The 25,779-nt window shown below is 54.9% G+C and overlaps 1 protein-coding gene and 1 long non-coding RNA gene across 2 annotated transcripts in view; one reads left to right on the top strand and one right to left on the bottom strand.

Moving 5' to 3' along the window:
• The window catches only part of ppp1cb (protein phosphatase 1, catalytic subunit, beta isozyme), a 222,382-nt gene extending 204,405 nt beyond the window's left edge, over window positions 1-17,977 (bottom strand). Inside the window, exon 1 of the mRNA XM_072500131.1 lies at window positions 17,836-17,977. Within this exon, the coding sequence (XP_072356232.1) occupies window positions 17,836-17,887 (52 nt within the window). The 5' untranslated portion in view covers window positions 17,888-17,977. The remainder of the gene's footprint in view (window positions 1-17,835) is intronic.
• The window catches only part of LOC140411101 (uncharacterized), a 61,916-nt gene continuing 53,647 nt past the window's right edge, over window positions 17,511-25,779 (top strand). Inside the window, exon 1 of the long non-coding RNA XR_011940815.1 lies at window positions 17,511-17,934. This is a non-coding gene — a long non-coding RNA (uncharacterized lncRNA). The remainder of the gene's footprint in view (window positions 17,935-25,779) is intronic.

Genomic DNA, 25,779 nt, shown 5'->3' on the forward strand with positions numbered 1-25,779 from the left:
CGAGAGAGCGCGCCCGCGAGAGAGCGCGCCCGCGAGAGAGCGCGCCCGCGAGAGAGCGAGAGCGCGCCCGCGAGAGCGCGCCCGCGAGAGAGCGAGAGCGCGCCCGCGAGAGAGCGAGAGCGCGCCCGCGAGAGAGCGAGAGCGCGCCCGCGAGAGAGCGAGAGCGCGCCCGCGAGAGAGCGAGAGCGCGCCCGCGAGAGAGCGAGAGCGCGCCCGCGAGAGAGCGCCCGCGACAGAGCGAGAGCGCGCCCGCGACAGAGCGAGAGCGCGCCCGCGACAGAGCGAGAGCGCGCCCGCGAGAGAGCGAGAGCGCGCCCGCGAGAGAGCGAGAGCTCGCCCGCGAGAGCGCGCCCGCGAGAGAGCGCGCCCGCGAGAGAGCGCCCGCGAGAGAGCGAGAGCGCGCCCGCGAGAGAGCGAGAGCGCGCCCGCGAGAGAGCGCCCGCGAGAGAGCGAGAGCGCGCCCGCGAGAGAGCGAGAGCGCGCCCGCGAGAGAGCGAGAGCGCGCCCGCGAGAGAGCGAGAGCGCGCCCGCGAGAGAGCGAGTGCGCGCCCGCGAGAGAGCGCCCGCGAGAGAGCGAGAGCGCGCCCGCGAGAGAGCGAGAGCGCGCCCGCGAGAGAGCGAGAGCGCGCCCGCGAGAGCGCGCCCGCGACAGAGCGAGAGCGCGCCCGCGACAGAGCGAGAGCGCGCCCGCGACAGAGCGAGAGCGCGCCCGCGACAGAGCGAGAGCGCGCCCGCGAGAGAGCGAGAGCGCACCCGCGAGAGAGCGAGCGCACCCGCGAGAGAGCGAGAGCTCGCCCGCGAGAGAGCGCCCGCGAGAGCGCGCCCGAGAGAGAGCGAGCGCGCGCCCGAGAGAGAGAGCGAGAGCGCGCCCGAGAGAGAGAGCGAGAGCGCGCCCGAGAGAGAGAGCGAGAGCGCGCCCGAGAGAGCGAGAGCGAGCCCGAGAGAGAGAGCGAGAGCGCGCCCGAGAGAGAGAGCGAGAGCGCGCCCGAGAGAGAGAGCGAGAGCGCGCCCGAGAGAGAAAGCGAGAGCGCGCCCGAGAGAGAGAGCGAGAGCGTGCCCGAGAGAGCGAGAGCGCGCCCGAGAGAGCGCCCGCGAGAGAGCGAGAGCGCCCGCGAGAGAGCGCCCGCGAGAGCGAGAGAGCGCCCGCGAGAGAGTGAGAGAGCGCCCGCGAGAGAGCGAGAGAGCGCCCGCGAGAGAGCGCCCGCGAGAGAGCGAGAGAGCGCCCGCGAGAGAGCGAGAGAGCGCCCGCGAGAGAGCGAGAGCGCGCCCGCGAGAGAGCGAGAGCGCGCCCTCGAGAGAGCGCCCGCGAGAGCGCGCCCGAGAGAGCGAGAGCGCGCCCGAGAGAGCAAGAGCGCGCCCGCGAGAGAGCCAGAGCGAGAGCGCGCCCGCGAGAGAGCCAGAGCGAGAGCAAGTGCGCGCCCGCGAGAGAGCCAGAGCGAGAGCGCGCCCGCGAGAGAGCGAGAGCGAGAGCGCGCCCGCGAGAGAGCGAGAGCGAGAGCGCGCCCGCGAGAGAGCGAGAGCGCGCCCGCGAGAGAGCGAGAGCGCGCCCGCGAGAGAGCGAGAGCGAGCCCGCGAGAGAGCCAGAGCGAGCCCGCGAGAGAGCCAGAGCGAGAGCAAGTGCGCGCCCGCGAGAGAGCCAGAGCGAGAGCGCGCCCGCGAGAGAGCGAGAGCGAGAGCGCGCCCGCGAGAGAGCGAGAGCGAGAGCGCGCCCGCGAGAGAGCGAGAGCGAGAGCGCGCCCGCGAGAGAGCGAGAGCGAGAGCGCGCCCGCGAGAGAGCGAGAGCGCGCCCGCGAGAGAGCGAGAGCGAGAGAGCGAGAGAGCGAGAGCGAGAGCGCGCCCGCGAGAGAGCGAGAGCGAGAGCGCGCCCGCGAGAGAGCGAGAGAGCGCCCGCGAGAGAGCGAGAGAGCGAGAGCGCGCCCACGAGAGAGCGAGAGCGCGCCCGCGAGAGAGCGCGCCCGCGAGAGAGCGCGCCCGCGAGAGCGCGCCCGCGAGAGAGCGCGCCCGCGAGAGAGCGCGCCCGCGAGAGAGCGCGCCCGCGAGAGAGCGCGCCCGCGAGAGAGCGCGCCCGCGAGAGAGCGCGCCCGCGAGAGAGAGCGCCCGCGAGAGAGCGCCCGCGAGAGAGCGCCCGCGAGAGAGCGCCCGCGAGAGAGCACGCCCGCGAGAGAGCACGCCCGCGAGAGAGCGCGAGCGCGCCCGCGAGAGCGCGCCCCGCGAGAGAGCGAGAGCGCGCCCGCGAGAGAGCGAGAGCGCGCCCGCGAGAGAGCAAGAGCGCGCCCGCGAGAGCGCGCCCGCGAGAGAGCGAGAGCGCGCCCGCGAGAGAGCGCCCGCGACAGAGCGAGAGCGCGCCCGCGTGAGAGCGAGAGCGCGCCCGCGTGAGAGCGAGAGCGCGCCCGCGTGAGAGCGAGAGCGCGCCCGCGAGAGAGCGAGAGCGCGCCCGCGAGAGAGCGCCCGCGAGAGCGCGCCCGAGAGAGAGAGCGAGAGCGCGCCCGAGAGAGAGAGCGAGAGCGCGCCCGAGAGAGAGAGAGCGAGAGCACGCCCGAGAGAGAGCGAGAGCGCGCCCGAGAGAGAGAGAGCGAGAGCGCGCCCGAGAGAGCGAGAGCGCGCCCGAGAGAGCGAGAGCGCGCCCGAGAGAGAGAGCGAGAGCGCGCCCGAGAGAGAGAGCGAGAGCGCGCCCGAGAGAGAGCGAGAGCGCGCCCGAGAGAGAGAGCGAGAGCGCGCCCGAGAGAGAGAGCGAGAGCGCGCCCGAGAGAGAGAGCGAGAGCGCGCCCGAGAGAGAGAGCGAGAGCGCGCCCGAGAGAGAGAGCGAGAGCGCGCCCGAGAGAGAGAGCGAGAGCGCGCCCGAGAGAGAGAGCGAGAGCGCGCCCGAGAGAGAGAGCGAGAGCGCGCCCGAGAGAGAGAGCGAGAGCGCGCCCGAGAGAGAGAGCGAGAGCGCGCCCGAGAGAGAGAGCGAGAGCGCGCCCGAGAGAGAGAGCGAGAGCGCGCCCGAGAGAGAGAGCGAGAGCGCGCCCGAGAGAGAGAGCGAGAGCACGCCAGAGAGAGCGAGAGCGCGCCCGAGAGAGCGAGAGCGAGCCAGAGAGAGCGAGAGAGCGCCCGCGAGAGAGCGAGAGAGCGCCCGCGAGAGAGCGAGAGAGCGCCCGCGAGAGAGCGAGAGAGCGCCCGCGAGAGAGCGAGAGAGCGCCCGCGAGAGAGCGAGAGAGCGCCCGCGAGAGAGCGAGAGAGCGCCCGCGAGAGAGCGAGAGAGCGCCCGCGAGAGAGCGAGAGAGCGCCCGCGAGAGAGCGCCTGCGAGAGCGCCCGCGAGAGAGCGAGAGAGCGCCCGCGAGAGAGCGAGAGAGCGCCCGCGAGAGCGCGCCCGAGAGAGCGAGAGCGAGCCAGAGAGAGCGAGAGCGCGCCCGAGAGAGCGAGAGCGAGCCAGAGAGAGCGAGAGAGCGCCCCGCGAGAGAGCGAGAGAGCGCCCGCGAGAGAGCGAGAGAGCGCCCGCGAGAGAGCGAGAGAGCGCCCGCGAGAGAGCGAGAGAGCGCCCGCGAGAGAGCGAGAGAGCGCCCGCGAGAGAGCGAGAGAGCGCCCGCGAGAGAGCGCCCGCGAGAGAGCGAGAGAGCGCCCGCGAGAGAGCGAGAGAGCGCCCGCAAGAGAACGAGAGCGCGCCCGCGAGAGAGCGAGAGAGCGCCCGCGAGAGCGCGCCCGAGAGAGCGAGAGCGAGAGCAAGAGCGCGCCCGCGAGAGAGCCAGAGCGAGAGCGCGCCCGCGAGAGAGCGAGAGCGAGAGCGAGAGCGCGCCCGCGAGAGAGCGAGAGCGAGAGCGCGCCCGCGAGAGAGCGAGAGCGCGCCCGCGAGAGAGCGAGAGCGCGCCCGCGAGAGAGCGAGAGCGAGAGCGCGCCCGCGAGAGAGCGAGAGCGCGCCCGCGAGAGGAGCGAGAGCGCGCCCCGCGAGAGAGCGAGAGCGCGCCCGCGAGAGAGCGAGAGCGCGCCCGCGAGAGAGCGAGAGCGCGCCCGCGAGAGAGCGAGAGCGCGCCCGCGAGAGAGCGAGAGCGCGCCCGCGAGAGAGCGAGAGCGCGCCCGCGAGAGAGCGAGAGCGCGCCCGCGAGAGAGCGAGAGCGCGCCCGCGAGAGAGCGCCCGCGAGAGAGCGAGAGCGCGCCCGCGCCCGCGAGAGAGCGAGAGCGCGCCCGCGCCCGCGAGAGAGCGAGAGCGCGCCCGCGAGAGAGCGAGAGCGCGCCCGCGAGAGAGCGAGAGCGAGAGCGCGCCCGCGAGAGAGCGAGAGCGAGAGCGCGCCCGCGAGAGAGCGAGAGCGCGCCCGCGAGAGAGCGAGAGCGCGCCCGCGAGAGAGCGAGAGCGCGCCCGCGAGAGAGCGAGAGCGCGCCCGCTAGAGAGCGAGAGCGAGAGCGCGCCCGTGAGAGAGCGAGAGCGAGAGCGCGCCCGTGAGAGAGCGAGAGCGCGCCCGCGAGAGAGCGAGAGCGCGCCCGCGAGAGAGCGAGAGCGAGAGCGCGCCCGCTAGAGAGCGAGAGCGAGAGCGCGCCCGCTAGAGAGCGAGAGCGAGAGCGCGCCCGCGAGAGAGCGAGAGCGAGTGCGCGCCCGCGAGAGAGCGAGAGCGAGTGCGCGCCCGCGAGAGAGCGAGAGCGAGTGCGCGCCCGCGAGAGAGCGAGAGCGAGTGCGCGCCCGCGAGAGAGCGAGAGCGAGTGCGCGCCCGCGAGAGAGCGAGAGCGAGTGCGCGCCCGCGAGAGAGCGAGAGCGCGCCCGCGAGAGAGCGAGAGCGCGCCCGCGAGAGAGCGAGAGCGCGCCCGCGAGAGAGCGAGAGCGCGCCCGCGAGAGAGCGAGAGCGCGCCCGCGAGAGAGCGAGAGCGCGCCCGCGAGAGAGCGAGAGCGCGCCCGCGAGAGAGCGAGAGCGCGCCCGCGAGAGCGAGAGCGCGCCCGCGAGAGAGCGAGAGCGCGCCCGCGAGAGAGCGAGAGCGCGCCCGCGAGAGAGCGAGAGAGCGCCCGCGAGAGAGCGAGAGCGCGCCCGCGAGAGAGCGAGAGCGCGCCCGCGAGAGAGCGAGAGAGCGCCCGCGAGAGAGCGAGAGAGCGCCCGCGAGAGAGCGAGAGCGCGCCCGCGAGAGAGCGAGAGCGCGCCCGCGAGAGAGCGAGAGCGCGCCCGCGAGAGAGCGAGAGCGCGCCCGCGAGAGAGCGAGAGCGCGCCCGCGAGAGAGCGAGAGCGCGCCCGCGAGAGAGCGAGAGCTCGCCCGCGAGAGCGCGCCCGCGAGAGAGCGAGAGCGCGCCCGCGAGAGAGCGAGAGCGCGCCCGCGAGAGAGCGAGAGCGCGCCCGCGAGAGAGCGAGAGCGAGAGCGCGCCCGCGAGAGAGCGAGAGCGAGTGCGCGCCCGCGAGAGAGCGAGAGCGAGCCCGCGAGAGAGCGAGAGCGCGCCCGCGAGAGAGCGCCCGCGAGAGAGCGCCCGCGAGAGAGCGAGAGCGCGCCCGCGAGAGAGCGAGAGCGCGCCCGCGAGAGAGCGAGAGCGCGCCCGCGAGAGAGCGAGAGCGCGCCCGCGAGAGAGCGAGAGAGCGCCCGCGAGAGAGCGAGAGCGCGCCCGCGAGAGAGCGAGAGCGCGCCCGCGAGAGAGCGAGAGCGCGCCCGCGAGAGAGCGAGAGCGCGCCCGCGAGAGAGCGAGAGCGCGCCCGCGAGAGAGCGAGAGCGCGCCCGCGAGAGAGCGAGAGCGCGCCCGCGAGAGAGCGAGAGCGCGCCCGCGAGAGAGCGAGAGCGCGCCCGCGAGAGAGCGAGAGCGCGCCCGCGAGAGCGCGCCCGCGAGAGAGCGAGAGCGCGCCCGCGAGAGAGCGAGAGCGCGCCCGCGAGAGAGCGAGCGCGCGCCCGCGAGACGGAGCGCGCGCCCGCGAGACGGAGCGCGCGCCCGCGAGACGGAGCGCGCGCCCGCGAGACGGAGCGCGCGCCCGCGAGACGGAGCGCGCGCCCGCGAGACGGAGCGCGCGCCCGCGAGACGGAGCGCGCGCCCGCGAGACGGAGCGCGCGCCCGCGAGACGGAGCGCGCGCCCGCGAGACGGAGCGCGCGCCCGCGAGACGGAGCGCGCGCCCGCGAGACGGAGCGCGCGCCCGCGAGACGGAGCGCGCGCCCGCGAGACGGAGCGCGCGCCCGCGAGACGGAGCGCGCGCCCGCGAGACGGAGCGCGCGCCCACGAGACGGAGCGCGCGCCAGAGACGGAGCGCGCGCCAGAGACGGAGCGCGCGCCAGAGACGGAGAGCGCGCCAGAGACGGAGAGCGCGCCAGAGACGGAGAGCGCGCCAGAGACGGCGCCGAGACAGAGACGGCGCCAGAGACAGAGAGGGCGCCAGAGACAGAGAGAGCGCCAGAGACAGGGAGAGCGCCAGAGACAGGGAGAGCGCCAGAGACAGGGAGAGCGCCAGAGACAGGGAGAGCGCCAGAGACAGGGAGAGCGCCAGAGACAGGGAGAGCGCCAGAGACAGGGAGAGCGCCAGAGACAGGGAGAGCGCCAGAGACAGGGAGAGCGCCAGAGACAGGGAGAGCGCCAGAGACAGGGAGAGCGCCAGAGACAGGGAGAGCGCCAGAGACAGAGAGAGCGCCAGAGACAGAGAGAGCGCCAGAGACAGAGAGAGCGCCAGAGACAGAGAGAGCGCCAGAGACAGAGAGAGCGCCAGAGACAGAGAGAGCGCCAGAGACAGAGAGAGCACCAGAGACAGAGAGAGCGCCAGAGACAGAGAGAGCGCCAGAGACAGAGAGAGCGCCAGAGACAGAGAGAGCGCCAGAGAGACAGACAGACAGATAAGCAATGATGTCAGAGGAAAGTGAAGGAAAAGGAAGGATTCAGAGGGTATGGTACGGTAGCACAGTTGTTAGCACAATGATTAGCACTGTTGCTTCACAGCCCCAGGGTCCCAGGTTTGATTACTGCTTGGGTCAGAGTCTGCACATTCTCTCCGTATCTGCGTGGGTTTCCTCCGGGTGCTCCGGTTTCCTCCCACAGTCCCAAAAGACTTGCTTGATCGGTGAATCGGACATTCTGAATCCTCCCTCAGTGTACCCGAATAGGTGCCGGAGTGTGGCGACTCGGGGGTTTTCACAGTAACTTGATTGCAGTGTTAATATAAGCTTACTTGTGACAATAATAAAGATTATTTAAAAATTTGAAGTTTGTGATCTTTGACACCAGTAAGTAGAATAAAAATGATAAAGCACCAGATGAGACGAAGCATGAAATGGAACTGCAGAGTAGGACAGCAAGATAGAGAGTCAGAACACAACCTTTCCCTTGCATCATCATTTCTCTTGTCATTTAATCTCTCCTACCTTCATCCTGATCACAGACCTTCTTTCTGCTCTTGACCTCTCCACTGTACTTGCTTAAAATATATTACATCTCTAACTTTTTCCAACTCTGACAAAAGGTCAATTTGAAACATGAAAACTCTAATTCCCCAGAGATGCTATTGGGTATTTCCAGCACATTGTACAATAATTCCTTCTGGTTGAATTTGATATTAAGTTTAAGATTAAGGAAAAGTCACAAACCAAGGTTTAAATGTATGTAAGGAATGAGAAATGAATGAATCAGTGTAAACAGGACACAGCAAACTGTTAATGATAAATATCAGCCACAGCACACAAAAGTGTTCAACAACTTACATTTTAGCCTAATACAATGTCCAAAGGAGTTTCACAGAATATATAAAATATGACACCTAGCCATACATGGAGATATTACATACAGAGGATATAGAAACAGTCTGTACTGGTGTTTGTGTTCCACTCCATCTTTCCTATCCACCATCCCCTTCTCCATCAAATGCTTGTCTAGCTTTGCCTTAAATGTATCGAAACTATTCACCTCAACCACTAACTCCCTGTAGTGGCAAGATCCCCATTCTCACCACTTACCGGGATAAAGCAGTTTCTCCTGAATTTCTTATTGGATTTCTTGGTGACTATCGTATGTCGATTAGTGCTCTTCCCACAGGAGGGGACATTATTTCTGTATCCACTCTATCAAAAACTTAGGTTTAAAATTTGGTGGTTTAAAGTTTGGCAAGGAGGTAGGTTTTGGGGAGTGTTTTAAAGGAGGATGGCAAGTAGACAGGCGGAGGGATATAGGGAAGGAATTAGAGCCGCCCGCAGCAGCTGAAGTCATGGCCAGCAATGGCAATTAAAATCATGGATGCTCAGGAGGCCACGATTAGAAGAGCACAGATGTGTCAGGGTGTGGGGTGTTCTGGGGATGGAAGAGATTACAGGGACAGGGAGGGTCAGGGCCACGGAGGGATTTGAAAAACGAGGACAAGAATTTTAAAATCAAAAATACGTCACTTGACCGGGAGCCAACGTATGTCAGTGAGAAAGAGTATTGAATATGATACAAAACCAAGGATAAAGGAAACAATATACAAAACCAGCAGTACAGGGGAACATCCACAATAAAATTAAAGGGAGAAACTTGGAGGGAAGAGTACGAGACTTGAGATATTCAAGATAATAATAATCTTTATTAGTAGGCTTACATTACATTGCAATGAAGTTACTGTAAAAATCCCTAGTCGCCACTACTTTGCCACCCATGGATAGGTGCAGGAAATTACAGATGTGCGAGTCACCTACCTCTGACATCTGTCCTATATCTATCTCCCCTCAATTTAAAGCTATGTCCCCTCGTGCTAGACATCACCATCCGAGGAAAAAGGCTCTCACTGTCCACCCTATCCAATCCTCTGATCATCTTGTATGCCTCAATTAAGTCACCTCTTAACCTTCTTCTCTCCAACGAAAACAGCCTCACGTTCCTCAGCCTTTCCTCATAAGATCTTCCCTCCATACCAGGCAACATTCTGGTAAATCTCCTCTGCACCCTTTCCAATGTTTCCACATCCTTCCTATAATGCGGCAACCTGAATTGCACACAATACTCCAAATGCGGCCGCACCAGAGTTTTGTACAGCTGCAACATGACCTCATGGCTCAGAAATTCAATCCCTCTACTAATAGAAGCTAACACACCATACGCCTTCTTAACAACCCTCTCAACCTGGGTGGCAACTTTCAGGGATCTATGTACATGGACACCGAGATCTCTCTGCTCATCCACACTGCCAAGAATCTTACCATTAGCCCAGTACTCAGTCTTCCTGTCATTCCTTCCAAAATGAATCACCTCACACTTTTCTGCATTAAACTCCATTTGCCACCTCTCAGCCCAGCGCTGCAGCTTATCTATGTCCCTCTGTAACTTGTAACATCCTTCCGCACTGCCCACAACTCCACCGACTTTAGTGTCATCTGCAAATTTACTCACCCATCCTTCTACGTCCTCCTCCAGGTCATTTATAAAAATGACAAACAGCAGTGGCCCCAAAACACATCCTTGTGGTACACCACTAGTAACTGGACTCCAGTCTGAACATTTCCCATCAACCACCATCCTTTGTTTTCTTCCAGCTAGCCAATTTCTGATCCAAACTGCTAAATCACCCTGAATCCCATGCCTCTGTATTTTCTGCAGTCGCCTACCGTGGGGAACCTTATCAAACGCTTTACTGAAATCCATATACACCACATCAACTGCTTTACCCTCATCCACCTGTTTGGTCACCTTCTCAAAGAACTCTAAGGTTTGTGAGGCACGACCTACCCTTCACAAAACCGTGTTGACCATCTCTAATCAAATTATTCCTTTCCAGATGATTATACATCCTATCTCTCATAAACCTTTCCAAGATTTTGCCCACAACAGAAGTAAGGCTCACTGGTCTATAGTTACTGGGGTTGTCTCTACTCCCCTTCTTGAACAAGGGGACATTTGCTATCCTCCAGTCTTCTGGCACTATTCCTGTAGACAAAGATGACTTAAAGGTCAAAGCCAAAGGCTCAGCAATCTCCTCCCTAGCTTGCCAGAGAATCCTAGGATAAATCCCATCCGGCCCAGGGGACTTATCTATTTTCACACTTTCCAGAATTGCTAACACCTCCTCCTTATGAACCTCTAGCCCTTCTAGTCTAATAGCCTGAATCTCAGTATTCTCCTCAACAAGATTGTCTTTTTCCTGTGTGAATACTGACGAAAAATATTCATTTAGCACCTCTCCTATCTCCTCGGACTCCACGCACAACTTCCAACTACTGTCCTTGACTGGCCCTACTCTTACCCTAGTCATTCTTCTATTCCTGACATATCTATAGAAAGCTTTAGGATTATCCTTGATCCTACCTGCCAAAGACTTCTCATGTCCCCTCCTGGCTCTTCTTAGCTCTCTCTTTAGGTCCTTCCGAGCTAACTTGTAACTCTCGAGCGTCCTAACTGAACCTTCATGTCTCATCTTTACACAAGCCTCCTTCTTCCTTTTGACAAGTGTTTCGATTGCTTTAGTAAACCACGGTTCCCTTGCTCGACCACTTTCTCCCTGCCTGACAGGTACATACTTATCGAGGACATGCAGTACCTGTTCCTTGAAAAGCTCCACCTTTCCATTTGTGCCCATCCCCTGCAGTTTTCCTCTCCATCTGATGCATCCTAAGTCTTGCCTCATCGCATCATAATTGCCTTTCCCCCAGATATAACTCTTGCCCTGCGGTATATACCTATCCCTTTCCATCACTAAAGTAAACGTAATCGAATTTACGTTAAGAAATTTAGTTCCTTATCCCAGTGTTTCCCCCCTAAACAGACCCTCCTGCCACTGAAAACAGTTTTTCCTTATTTACTCAAACAGAACAGTTCACGATTTTGGACAGCTCATCTGAATCTTCTCTGCTTTAAGGAAAATAATCCCACATTAAACATCCTGGGCTGGATTCTCCGCAGTCGGGATTCTCCGTTGCGCCGGCAGCCGGGTTTTCCCGACAGTGTGGGGTTGCCCACAATGGGAAATCCCACTCCCGGCTGGTGAGACGTAGAATCCCAGGGGCGCACCGCACCAGCTGGACAAAAGAATCTGCCCCCTGTTTCCACCTTCAAACATAAAGCTGGATTTGATTATTTCTTTCCCTCAAAAGATTTCCAATATTTCTTTCCCTCAAAAGTTTTCCAATTCTAAAACGATGCTATTAGGTCCAAGGATGCCAGAATTCCACTGGCACCTCGCTCCACATGCCAGCTATATAGTCTATCCATGGAGGGCATCACAGCCAACGCCGAAACCTACCTTCCGTTTCTAGCATGAATCAATAGGATCGATAGAAATCAAGAGTTGGAAAGATAAGTGATTTTTCAACTCTCCCTTGGACTCAGTACCTCTGGGCAATTGTAGTCCACCACCTTCTTCCCTGTCAGAGACCAGTTAACAGGACACAGACTGGTGATCAAATCACACTACAATTTATCAACTGATTATCAGCAGAATGGTCATTTGACAGATATTGTGTCTTCGACAAAAACTTTACTAAATGACTCCCCCACCGCCTCCCTTCTGTAGTATATAAGAGCACATCACATTCCTGTCCTAGGGACAGGTACTCTCAAGGCAGTTTTTCTTCATTCAAAAATACCATAAACTCCACACTTATAACTCTTTACTTTATATGATAAGTGGTTGACTAGACACAAGATCATTCACAATTATCACATACATAAAAGCACATTTACACCAATAATGAATACTTCCTCCGGTGAGCTTGATGTTTCTTTATATATTCATTACATATGGGGCAGCATGGTGGCACAGTGGTTAGCACAGCTGCTTCACAGCTCCAGGATCCCAGGTTTGATTCCCAGCTTGGGTCACTGTCTATGCGTAGTCTGCATGTCCTCACGTGTCTGCGTGGGTTTCCTCCGGGTGCTCAGGTTTCCTCCCACAGTCCAAAGGTGTGTAGGTTAGGTGGATTGGCAATGCTAAATTGCCCTTAGTGATCAAAAAGCTGGGGTAGGGGACACTGTGTTACGGGGATAGGGTGAAGGTGTGGGCTTAGGGTGCTCTTTCCAAGGACCGGTGCGGACTCGATGGGCACAATGGCATCCCTCTGCACTGTAGATTCCATGATTCTATGATCCTTGGGTACAAGTGTCATTGGCAATGCCAGCATTTATTGCCCATCCCTAATTTGATGGATGGAATGGCTTCCTTCTGTGCCATAATGACAAACTCTAATTGCCATTTCAAAGGTGGTGATGAACCAGCTTTTTGAACTGTTGCAGTCCAGTAGGTACACCCACAGTGCTGTCAGGGAGGAGTTCAGAATTTTGACCCAGCGACAGCGTGCTGATAGACTTCATCAAAATTAAATTAATGTGAAGCCATGATATCATGAAGTTAACAGCAACCTGTGGTGACTTGTGATTCACAGACTAACTCCTCATTGCCAAAAGCTGCTGGTCATGTTGTCCATGAATAATGGTACAAATTGTTCAGGCTCCACCATTTTTCAGCAAAATCAGGCCCATTAAATTGTTTTGCCTATTGCTTCATTCTTACAATGATAACAAATGATGTCAATGTCACGCAGAAGCTTATTGTTAGTTGTTTTCCACTTCAGTTACCTCTTGTTATTTCAAAAATTTACTTTTTGGGATAGTCATCATTTTAGAGCACAGATGCACTGCTCCAAGCCAATATCAGGAAACAGGATGAATTCCCAGATACTCAATTAGAATGGCGATCTTGTGGGGAAAGTGCCAAGGAAGACCCAGGCATTGCTCCATAGCTTTGGATGTGGGTGCAAAAATGTTGGCATGGGGTGGCACTGGCAGAAGCCCAAGAGTAGACGAGCTGCCCTCTTAGCCTCATACCAGCTTGCAACCGAGACAGCATTAGACTTGGACAAGAAATACAGGGATATTGTACCGCACATTGAAAAAAAATATTTACAGTGCCGATAGTACAGTAAAAGTAACTAATCCCATGATAAATTTGGAATCTATGATGCTTTTACAGCTGCTATGAATAGGCAGGGAAAGTAGCCACATATAGTATTTGAATAACAAGTTTTAAATCAATGATCTCCATCTCTGCACAAGTGGCATAAACTCTTGTGGATAATGAAAAATTAGATGTCAATTGTTCAACCACTCAGGTCAATTGAATTCATTTGCAATGACGGCATATTCCATATATAGATGACTACCCGTATTAGGTATTTTCTCACCCGTAACAAACAATCACTTCTCCTACCAGATTCCAATTTCAGTTTGGCTCAGTTGGCAGCACTACTTCTGTCCTGGAGGTTGTGGTTTAAAGATCCACAATGGACTTAACTACATAATCTGGTTTGACAATTCACTGCGGACAGGTTGTTCCATAGATGCAGTTCTTCCCTCTTCTTCCTTTCCTATGTTAACTTGTTATAGTGTCTAAAATATTTTAACCCTGAAAAAGTATGCTTTAGTTTAACCCAATCCATTTTCCAGATAAAAAACATAACAAACAAAATTCAAAATTAAAATTAAGTACAAGCAGACCAGCACAACTGTATCAATAGGACTCAACTTATGGGTGTCCGTTTTGGGTGTTTCTGGCAGGGTTGTCTCGGACTCTGTTGATTTTTCTGGCCTCGGTTGGGGAATACCCCGCCAAGGCCGCACTTACCTCACTGCCCCAATCTCTCGACCCCCCCCCCACCCCACTCTCAAACTCCTTGGATGCCTCCTCGGCGGCCTCTGGACCCCCCCCCCCCCCCAACTTGGCTCTCAGGGTCATGAAGCGCCCCTGCCTCACCCCACCTCGTAAGGGCCCGATCCTTGGCATAGGCAGCCTAACACCTGGAATACTCCCAGCCTGCCAGAGCCCTGCTGGCACCCAGGTGGCAACACCAAGGCACCTGGGTGGCAGGAGTGCCAGGGATCACTGCCCAAAGCTCCACCACCAGGAGCCCCCCAGGCTTGAGCTTTCGTTCCTGGCTTAAGGCTCACTTAAATATGTAAATCGGGACCTCACCAAGCAAGAGCGAGATCCAGATTGCGACATCTGTGGCATTCAGAGCATCGCAAATCTCGCAAGAGGCCCCAGAGTTTAACCGAATCAGGAGTAACAAAGTCATTCAATCGTGCCCTATCGTGACAGTGATTTGATAGCAGACACAATTAAATCACTACTGCAACTATCAGTCAAGCTGACCAAGGGACAAAATGAAGTAATTATTCTTGTCATATGAACAAAAACAATCGCATTTAATATAATGAAACAATTCATAATCTCAGTTAGTCCAATTGGTTGGACGGTTAGTTTGTGATGCAGAGCCACGGCAACAGCACGGGTTCAATTCCCGTACCGGCTGAGGTTATTCATGAAGGCCCCACCTGCTCAACCTCGCCCGAGGTTTTGTGACCCCCCAACCCCCAAAGTTAAATCACCATCAGTCAGGTCTCTCTCGAAAAGGGGAGAGTGTCCTCTGGGACTATGGTGACTTTCATACATCACAATCTTAAAATTCACTATTTTATAACATTAGAGTGACAGGTGTCCAGGTTATATTATCCGCTGTATATTTTCATTGAATCATAGAATTTACAGTGCAGGAGGCCATTCGGCCCATTGGGTCTGCACCGGCCCTTGGAAAGAGCACCCTACCTCAGCCCACACCTGTACTCTATCCACGTAACCCAGTAACTCCACTTAACTTTTTCGGACACCAAGGGCTTTTTCGGACACTAAGGGCAATTTAGCATGGCCAATCCACCTAACCTGTACATCTTTGGACTGTGGGAGGAAGCCGGAGCACCCGGAGGAAACCCACGCAGCCACGGGGAGAACGTGCAGACTCTGCACAGACAATGACCCAAACTGGGAATCGAACCTGGGACCCTGGATCTTTGAAGCAACTGTGCTAACCACTGTGCTACCGTGCTGCCCCCTTTCGATAAAGATAGATAGTTTTTTGAAGAATAAAGGGATTAAGGGTTATGGTGTTCGGGCCGGAAAGTGGAGCTGAGTCCACAAAAGATCAGCCATGATCTCATTGAATGGTGGAGCAGGCTCGAGGGGCCAGATGGCCTACTCCTGCTCCTAGTTCTTATGTTCTAAGTGCATTTCGCTCGAAAAAGTTTAGGCTAATAAATAAAGTACATGGCAGAAATGAGAAAAATATCCACCATCCTATTGGTTGAATTGACCTCATTATTAGAAACCATTATTTTGAGCAGTGTTAAATAAACACTGATGCATCTGTCTTGAGCAGCAGCTGTACTCCTTTAGGCTTTTCTGGCAATACATTTCTTTCAGTTTGCATTACCCATTTACCACAACAATATTGTTGGTACAGCGATTCAGCTCTCGCATAGAATTTTGGTATGCCATAAGACATAGGAGCGGAAGCAAGGCCATCGAGTCCACTCCACCATTCAATCATGGCTGATTTCAACTCCATTTACCCGCTCTCTCCATAGCCCTTAATTCCTCGAGAAATCAAGAATTTATCAACTTATGTCTTAAAGACACTCAACGTCCCGGTCTCCACCGCCCTCTGTGGCAATGAATTCCACAGACCCACCACTCTCTGGCTGAAGAAATTTCTCCTCATCTCTGTTCTAAAGTGACTCCTTTTTATTCTAAGGCTGTGCCCCCGGGTCCTAGTCTCCCCTACTAATGGAAACAACTTCCCTACGTCCACCCTATCTAAGCGTCCACCCTATCTAAGCCATTCATTATCTTGTAAGTTTCTATTAGATCTCCCCGCAACCTCCTAAACTCCAATGAATATAATCCCAGGATCCTCAGACGCCATGTATTGTGTACAGCATTACACAACCATTTGTGATAACATTATCGCACTAAACCACTAGCCATCAAATATCCCCAAAGTATTTAACGTGCATCAGGATTTATAAAAGCAGCAAAGCAATAATAATTACTTTCATGACTTCAGTTGATTGAGAAAATGAGATGAGTCAGTGATGCTGTGAAGGCCCCAAGTTAAATCTACTCTCTGTAGCTAATGTCACCCACAAATCAATGGTGAAGGCATTAAAACTGGCTTTAGCACCCCAAAATGGTACAGTTCAGGCAGATCCTACCCTCTGCTGGAAATGCACAGAAATGGATAAGAATTAATTTTGAGCAAGGTGTCAGAATGCAATCTTGGTCTAACGAACTACACCCTAATATGACACTGTCTTTCAGAAAGGAGGAAATATGTGCAAGAAAAAGATGAAAAATTACACGAGCACTCTCGCAATTCAACGCAAAATCATAAAATTGGCCCCAATCAACAAGATCTCCAGACAGCTTCTGATACCCTTGAAGTGCAATCTAAAGTCTGTCCACTTTACACCTCCTCGTTGCTATCACCCCAAAAAGAGAGGGCCAAGGTGACTCAACCCTGTGCCTTGGGAACTAACGATGCCCTTTCCATTTAAAAGGACAATTCCTCAGCATATTTTTCCAAATGCATCAACCCATTAACCTCCGCACTATCTACAATGTAATAAAACCAAATCTTTGCCAAGATCCTAATAACCAATAGACACACGCACAATTATACTATCTGCGGGTGTTATTTAGGCAGCTTCACTAATAACGCAGATCATTACATTGCTGACAATGTTATACCAGCAAGTAAGTTATGACTACTTCTGATACTTATTCACCTCTCCCACAAAAATAAGAAAAAAAGTGCAAATGAATCTCATAACACCAAGGTTTTGCTTTACTTCAACAATTCCTCAGAGGAAAATGGCGACATCTCTCACAGGCTAGCGTGCAGCACAAGGTCAGTGGCTACAGGAGCTTGGTAACAGACACCACCACCAAGGATACTTGGTAGCTTCATGTGCGGAATTTTTGGTAGACCCTGCCTCTCAGAGATTGGCCTCTTCAGCCACCAGCAAAGATGTGTCACATGAAGACACCCCACCTGAAATGAATTTGTTTGCTGTACATCCATCACCTTTCATAGATGGAAAGATGCCAGAACCTCCACAAAAAAAAACCCCAGGAAAGAATGTGTCCTTTTTCTCTGGATCAAAATCCCAACAAGAGGAATGCTGGGAGGGGAAAAAACACAACCACAACACATCACAAGAGCTGACATCAGGCAAGAGCCAGAAAGTCTCCTTGTAAGGAATAGACTGACTGGGAAGCTCCACAATCACAGCTTTCCATACCATATATATGAATGTTTATTTAAAAAAGTAAACAAAAAGCCCCAGGAACATGATTAAGGACCACGTCCAAAATAGGTTTCCCTCATAAAACATGGATAAGACAACCAAAAATTTGCCAGTCCAAAACTACCTGCAGCAAACAAGAGCCGAGGCAGGGACTGACTCGAAATCAACCCCTTTGAAAAAGAAAAGTTTAAATGAAATTTTAAAGACATCAGATTACAATAAAAGCCCGTGATACGAATAGTCGTCCCACATGGGGGGGGAACGTTAGCATTGATTTTATACACAAAACAAATAAACGTACACTTTTTTATAAAAAGTACCCATTAGGTTACATTAACAATTCGTCTAAATACTATCATAAGACAAGGTTTTTTTTCTTCCCGCTGTGAAAGTATGTCCAGCAACACCCTGGGGAGGGCCGGCTGGCAGCGATTTGAATTTGTCGCCGGTTGAACGGCCGCTGCCACCCCAGCACCGCGAGGCCGGACCCGGGACAGGCGGCACCACAACACCGAGGCCCGGAGCCCGAGCAGGCCGCCGCCGCCACCAGGAATAAAGCTTTAAATTCGGGTCTGCAGCTTCATCACTGAACAAGTTTCCCCTCCCTCCAGCCGCCAGGCCAGACATCCACCAGCCGAACGGCAGCTTTTGTTTTGAAGACCGGGGGGGGGGGGGAGGAAGAGGGAAGCCTCCCTCACACCCCCTCAAAAACTGCCAACTCGGACCCCACCAGTCGAAGACGGGGTCCTCCGGAGAAAAAAAACACTCAAGGAGACAAAAGACCAACGAGAGAGGCGTCTTCAAACGGGTCCCGCCACTCACCTTCCAGGAGCCGGGCTATCAGACTGTCCACATTCAGCTCTCCGTCCGCCATTTTACAGCAAACACTCTTCAGCCGAGAGCAGCAGCAGAGAGGGAAATGTGAGTGAGGAGGACAGCTTATTCACTCAGTAACCCTGTCAGTACTGGAATAAACACACTGAGGGAAATGTGAGTGAGGAGGACAGCTTATTCACTCAGTAACCCTGTCAGTACTGGAATAAACACACTGAGGGAAATGTGAGTGAGGAGGACAGCTTATTCACTCAGTAACCCTGTCAGTACTGGAATAAACACACTGAGGGAAATGTGAGTGAGGAGGGCAGCTTATTCACTCAGTAACCCTGTCAGTACTGGAATAAACACACTGAGGGGAATGTGAGTGAGGAGGGCAGCTTATTCACTCAGTAACCCTGTCAGTACTGGAATAAACACACTGAGGGGAATGTGAGTGAGGAGGACAGCTTATTCACTCAGTAACCCTGTCAGTACTGGAATAAACACACTGAGGGGAATGTGAGTGAGGAGGACAGCTTATTCACTCAGTAACCCTGTCAGTACTGGAATAAACACACTGAGGGAAATGTGAGTGAGGAGGGCAGCTTATTCACTCAGTAACCCTGTCAGTACTGGAATAAACACACTGAGGGAAATGTGAGTGAGGAGGACAGCTTATTCACTCAGTAACCCTGTCAGTACTGGAATAAACACACTGAGGGGAATGTGAGTGAGGAGGACAGCTTATTCACTCAGTAACCCTGTCAGTACTGGAATAAACACACTGAGGGAAATGTGAGAGAGGAGGGCAGCTTATTCACTCAGTAACCCTGTCAGTACTGGAATAAACACACTGAGGGGAATGTGAGTGAGGAGGACAGCTTATTCACTCAGTAACCCTGTCAGTACTGGGATAAACACACTGAGGGAAATGTGAGTGAGGAGGACAGTTTATTCACTCAGTAACCCTGTCAGTACTGGAATAAACACACTGAGGGAAATGTGAGTGAGGAGGACAGCTTATTCACTCAGTAACCCTGTCAGTACTGGAATAAACACACTGAGGGGAATGTGAGTGAGGAGGACAGCTTATTCACTCAGTAACCCTGTCAGTACTGGAATAAACACACTGAGGGAAATGTGAGTGAGGAGGACAGCTTATTCACTCAGTAACCCTGTCAGTACTGGAATAAACACACTGAGGGGAATGTGAGTGAGGAGGACAGCTTATTCACTCAGTAACCCTGTCAGTACTGGAATAAACACACTGAGGGGAATGTGAGTGAGGAGGACAGCTTATTCACTCAGTAACCCTGTCAGTACTGGAATAAACACACTGAGGGGAATGTGAGTGAGGAGGACAGCTTATTCACTCAGTAACCCTGTCAGTACTGGAATAAACACACTGAGGGGAATGTGAGTGAGGAGGACAGCTTATTCACTCAGTAACCCTGTCAGTACTGGAATAAACACACTGAGGGAAATGTGAGAGAGGAGGGCAGCTTATTCACTCAGTAACCCTGTCAGTACTGGAATAAACACACTGAGGGGAATGTGAGTGAGGAGGACAGCTTATTCACTCAGTAACCCTGTCAGTACTGGAATAAACACACTGAGGGGAATGTGAGTGAGGAGGACAGCTTATTCACTCAGTAACCCTGTCAGTACTGGAATAAACACACTGAGGGAAATGTGAGAGAGGAGGGCAGCTTATTCACTCAGTAACCCTGTCAGTACTGGAATAAACACACTGAGGGGAATGTGAGTGAGGAGGACAGCTTATTCACTCAGTAACCCTGTCAGTACTGGAATAAACACACTGAGGGGAATGTGAGTGAGGAGGACAGCTTATTCACTCAGTAACCCTGTCAGTACTGGAATAAACACACTGAGGGGAATGTGAGTGAGGAGGACAGCTTATTCACTCAGTAACCCTGTCAGTACTGGAATAAACACACTGAGGGAAATGTGAGTGAGGAGGACAGTTTATTCACTCAGTAACCCTGTCAGTACTGGAATAAACACACTGAGGGAAATGTGAGTGAGGAGGACAGCTTATTCACTCAGTCACCCTGTCAGTACTGGAATAAACACACTGAGGGGAATGTGAGTGAGGAGGACAGCTTATTCACTCAGTAACCCTGTCAGTACTGGAATAAACACACTGAGGGAAATGTGAGTGAGGAGGACAGCTTATTCACTCAGTAACCCTGTCAGTACTGGAATAAACACACTGAGGGGAATGTGAGTGAGGAGGACAGCTTATTCACTCAGTAACCCTGTCAGTACTGGAATAAACACATTGAGGGGAATGTGAGTGAGGAGGGCAGTTTATTCACTCAGTAACCCTGTCAGTACTGGAATAAACACACTGAGGGAAATGTGAGAGAGGAGGGCAGCTTATTCACTCAGTAACCCTGTCAGTACTGGAATAAACACACTGAGGGCAATGTGAGAGAGAAGGGCAGCTTATTCACTCAGTAACCCTGTCAGTACTGGAATAAACACACTGAGGGCAATGTGAGAGAAGAGGGCAGCTTATTCGCTCAGTAACCTTGTCAGTACTGGAATAAACACCCTGTGTGGAAATCACCACTGTTGTATATATTAGGAGATGTGTGGTAAGGCTCTGTACCGCAGGTAGGGGGTAGTCCCTGCCTGCTGGCTCCACCCAGTAGGCGGAGTATAAATATGTGTGTTCCCCATACAGCAGCCATTTCGCCAGCTGCTATAGGAGGTCACACATCTTAGTGTAATAAAGCCTCAGTTGTATTCAACTCTCGTCTTTGTGCAATTGATCGTGCATCAATTTATTACACTAAAGTTTTCAGAAGATGGATCTCCACATCAAGCCGGATCGCCTGCAGCTGGATCCGCAATCAGGCAACACCAAAAAGGACTTTGAACATTGGCTAGCTTGTTTCGAAGCTTACATCAGGTCTGCACCAGACCCAGTTCCGGAAGCTCAGAAGATCCAGATCCTCTACTCACGGCTGAACTCCAACGTTTTTCCGCTTATCCAGGACCCGCCAACCTATGATGAAGCCATGGTGCAACTGAAAGAGAACTACTCCCAGCGGACAAACACACTCTTCGCCAGACACGTACTCTCTACTCGTAGCCAGCTCTCTGGTGAGTCCGTAGAAGATTTCTGGCGTGCTTTCATTCCCCTGGTCAGAGACTTTGACTGTCAGGCCGTCACGGCCACGGAACATTCGAACTTCCTCATGCGGGACGCTTTCGTCACGGGGATAGGATCAGACCACATCCGGCAGCGACTTTTAGAGGGAGCCACGCTCGACCTCGCGGAAACCAAAAAGCTGGCGCTATCGATGACAATTGCCTCGTGCAATATCCAAGCCTACACTCCCGGCCGCGCGGCCCACTCCTCCTACACATCATGGACTCTGCAGACGGCCGCCCCACCGGGGACCCCACTCAGCCAGTTCTTCGCCTGTGCCACGTGGCAGCCAGCCAACCCTGGGGACCCCAGAGGGGCAGCAAAAACACCCCCGCCAATGCTTCCTGGCCCGCAGCGCCCTTTGCAAGGCCTGCAGCAAGAATTGGCACTTCGCCGTGGTGTGCCAGGCCCGCTCAGTCGCCGCGATCGCCCCGACCCCTCCCGCATACGGACAGTGGGCGCCGCTATCTTCCCCTCCTCGGACCACGCGCGACCAGTGGGTGCCGCCAACGTCCCCTCCTCGGACCACGTGTGGCCCATGGGCGCCGCCATTTTTTTCAACCCCCGCCACGTTCGGTCCGTGGGCGCCGCCATCTTGTCCACCTCAGGATCTTCAGTCGCCGCCATCTTGTCTCTACCACGGCACATGGGCGCCACCACCATACCAGGACCCGTGCCCCCCGGGCACCCCATCATCCGACACCAGCGACGATCGGCCGCGACTCGCCTCGGTCACAATTGACCAGTCTCGCCCGCACAATCTAGCCACCGCCTCGACAAGCGTGATGATCAATGGGCACGAGATCTCCTGTCTGTTGGACTCCGGGAGCACCAAAAGCTTCATCCATCCCGATACGATAAGGCGCTGCTCCCTCGAGGTACACCCCGCCAATCAAAGAATCTCCCTGGCCTCCGGTCCAACTCCGTGGCGATCCGGGGGTACTGTATAGCCATGCTCACGATCCAGGGTGTAGAATTCAGCGGCTACCGCCTCTACGTCCTCCCCAATCTCTGCGCTGCCCTGCTACTCGGCCTGGACTTCCAGTGTAACTTCCAAAGCCTAACATTGAAATTCGGCGGGCCCCTACAACCCCTTACCGTGTGTGGCCTCATTCTAAAGGTCGACCCACATTCCCTATTCGCAAACCTAACCCCGGATTGCAAAACCGTCGCCACCAGGAGCAGACGGTACAGCACCTAGGACAGGACTTTCATCAGGCCCGAGGTCCAGCGGCTACTTCGGGAAGGCATCATCGAGGCCAGCAACAGCCCCTGGAGAGCCCAAGGTAGTGGTGATAACTGGGGAGAAACACCGAACAGTCATGGACTACAGCCAGACCATCAATCGGTACACGCAGCTCGACTCGTACCCCCTCCCACGCTTATCTGATATGGTCAATCAGATTGCACAGTACCGGGTCTTCTCAACTGTTGACCTAAAATCCGCCTACCACTAGCTCCCCATCCGTAAGGCGGACCACCTATACACTGCCTTCGAGGCAGATGACAGCCTCTACCATTTTCTTAGGGTTCCCTTCGGCGTAACCAACGGGGTCTCGGTCTTCCAAAAGGAGATTGACCGATTGGTCGACCGATTTGGGCTGTGGGCCACTTTCCCGTACCTAGACAATGTCACCATCTGCGACCACGATCAGCAGGACCACGATGTCAACCTTGCCAAATTTCTCCACACTGCCACTCTCCTAAACCTCACCTATAACAAGGGGAAGTGCGTATTCAGCACGAACTGCTTAGCCATCCTCGGATATGTGGTCCAGAACGGAGTTCTGGGCCTGACCCCGACCGCATGCACCCCTCATGGAACTTCCCCTTCCCCACTGCCCCAAGGCCCTCAAACGCTGCCTGGGGTTCTTTTCTTACTACGCCCAGTGGGTCCCAAACTATGCGGACAAGGCCTGCCCACTCATCCAGTCCACTCTTTTCCCCCTGACGGCCGAGGCTCAACAGGCCTTCAACCATATTAGGGCCGACATCGCCAAGGCCGCAATGCATGCAGTCGACGAGACGTTACCCTTTCAAGTGGAGAGCGACGCATCAGACGTCGCTCTAGCCACCATCCTCAACCAGGCAGGCAGGCCCATGGCATTCTTCTCACAAACCCTTCATGCCTCCGAAATTTGACACTCCTCCATCGAAAAAGAGGCCCAGGCCATTGTTGAAGCTGTGCGGCATTGGAGGCATTACCTGGCCGGCAGGAGATTCACTCTCCTCACTGACCAACGGTCGGTAACTTTCATGTTCAACAACACACTGCGGGGCAAGATCAAAAATAATAAAATCTTGCGATGTAGGATCGAGCTCTCCACCTACAACTACGAGATTTTGTATCGCCCCGGTAAACTCAACGAGCCCCCCGCGATGCCCTATCCCGAGGTACATGTGCCAGCGCACAGGTGGACAGACTCTGGATCCTGCATGACAACCTTTGTCACCCGGGAATCACACGGTTGTACCATTTCATCATGGCCCTCAAGCTGCCCTACTCCGTTGAGGAAGTATGGACAATCACCAGAGACTGCCAGGTCCATGCGGAGGGCAAACCGCACTTCTACCAGCCGGACTGCGTGCGCCTGGTGAATGCCTCCCGCCCCTTTGAACGCCTCAACGTGGATTTCAAAGGACCCTTCCTCTCCACCGACCGTAACACATATTTCCTCAATGTGGTCGATGAGTACTCCAGATTCCCCTTCGCCATCCCATGCCCCGACATGACGTCTGCCACCATCATCAAAGCCCTCAACACAATCTTTGCGCTGTTCGGCTTCCCCGCCTGCATCCACAGCGACAGGGGATCCTCATTCATGAGTGATGAGCTGCGTCAGTTCCTGCTCAGCAGGGGTAGCGCCTCCAACAGGACGGCCAGCTAGAACCCCCGGGGAAATGGGCAGGTGGAGAGGGAGAACGGGACGGTCTGGAGGGCCGTCCAGCTGGCCCTACAGTCCAGAAATCTCCCGGCCTCCCGCTGGCAGGAGATCCTCCCCGATGCACTGCACTCCATTCGATCGCTCCTATGCACTGCGACTAACGACACACCCCATGAACGTCTCTTCACCTTCCCCAGGAAGTCCACATCCGGGGTGTCGCTCCCGTCTTGGCGCGCAGCTCCAGGACCCGTACTCCTCTGTAAGCACGTAAGTGCTCCGTAAGTACTCCTCCACAAGGCGGACCCGTTGGTTGAAAGGGTGCAGTTACTCCACGCTAACCCCCAGTATGTCTACATAGCGTACCCCGACGGCCGCCAAGATACTGTCTCCCTCAGGGACCTGGCACCAGCAGGTTCCCCACACACACACCCCTCCGGCCCGGCGCCACCCTCCTCTCCCCTGGCACACCCAGCAGCAACCCCCCCGGGACCATCAGTCCTCCCCCGCCCATGCCCGAGGATGAGGAGGATTTTGGCACGCTCCCGGAGTCACCGAGGACCAGACCGGCACCGTAATCACTGCCACCACTGCGTCGGTCCCAACGTCAGATCAAGGCCCCGTCTGGCTAAACCTGTAATTGGTTAGGGACTGTTAAAGCACCATGTACTGGACCCCAAATTTTTTTTTGCCTCTGTATATTAAAACTTGTTCTGTTTATAGTTCTCCGCAACCCCCCCCCCCCCCCCGCCGGACTCCATTTTAACAGGGGGTGAATGTGGTAATCACCACTGTTGTATATATTAGGAGATGTGCGGTAAGGCCCTGTACTACAGGTAGGGGGTAGTCCCTGCCTGCTGGTTCCGCCCAGTAGGCGGAGTGTAAATATGTGTGCTCCCCATACAGCAGCCATTTCACCAGCTGTTGTAGGAGGCCACACATCTTAATGTAATAAAGCCTCAGTTGTATTGAACTCTCGTCTTTGTGCAATTCATCGGGCATCACCCTGACCTGTCAGTACCGGAATAAACACACTGAGGGAAATGTGAGAGAGGAGGGCAGCTTATTCACTCAGTAACCCTGTCAGTACTGGAATAAACACACTGAGGGCAATGTGAGTGAGGAGGACAGCTTATTCACTCAGTAACCCTGTCAGTACTGGAACAAACACACTGCGGGAAATGTGAGAGAGTAGGGCAGTTTATTCACTCAGTAACCCTGTGTGGTAAACACCACTGGTAACACATTACATGTATTACGGTACTGCCACTGCATTACAGGTACCACAGTAAATCCCTGCCTGCTGGCTCCTCCCAGCAGGCGGCGTATAAAAGTGTATGCTCTCCTCGGCTGCTCCCATTCTGGTTCCAGCTGCAGGAGGCACAATATCTTGTGCAATAAAGCCTCGATTGTTTCACCATTCTCGTCACGTGGTAATTGACGGTACATCAATTTATTGCACAAGATTTTAAAAGATGAACATGTAAATCAAGCCTGATCACCTGGAGCTGAGCACTCATGCAGCCGATGCCACGTCCACCTTCGAGCATTGGCTAGCCTGCTTTGAAGGCTACCTCAGAGCAGCCACTGAAGAACTCTCTGACCCACAGAACTGCCAGGTCCTCTACTCACGGGTGAACCCTCAAGTTTTTCCCCTCTTCCGGGACGCGCCAACCTACACAGAAGCAATGATGCTACTAAAGGGACAGTACATCAAGTCTGTGAATCAAGTGTACGCCAGGCACCTCCTGGCCACGAGACGGCAACTCCCGGGGGAGACTTAGGACAATTTATTGCAGGCTCTACGGATTCTCGGTATGAACTGTGACTGCCAGGCAGTTTCGTCAGTCCAAAACACCAAACTACTAATCAGAGACGCTTATGTCA

This window comes from Scyliorhinus torazame, chromosome 4 (assembly GCF_047496885.1).
Source record: "Scyliorhinus torazame isolate Kashiwa2021f chromosome 4, sScyTor2.1, whole genome shotgun sequence".
Classification (NCBI taxonomy): Eukaryota; Metazoa; Chordata; class Chondrichthyes; order Carcharhiniformes; family Scyliorhinidae; genus Scyliorhinus; species Scyliorhinus torazame.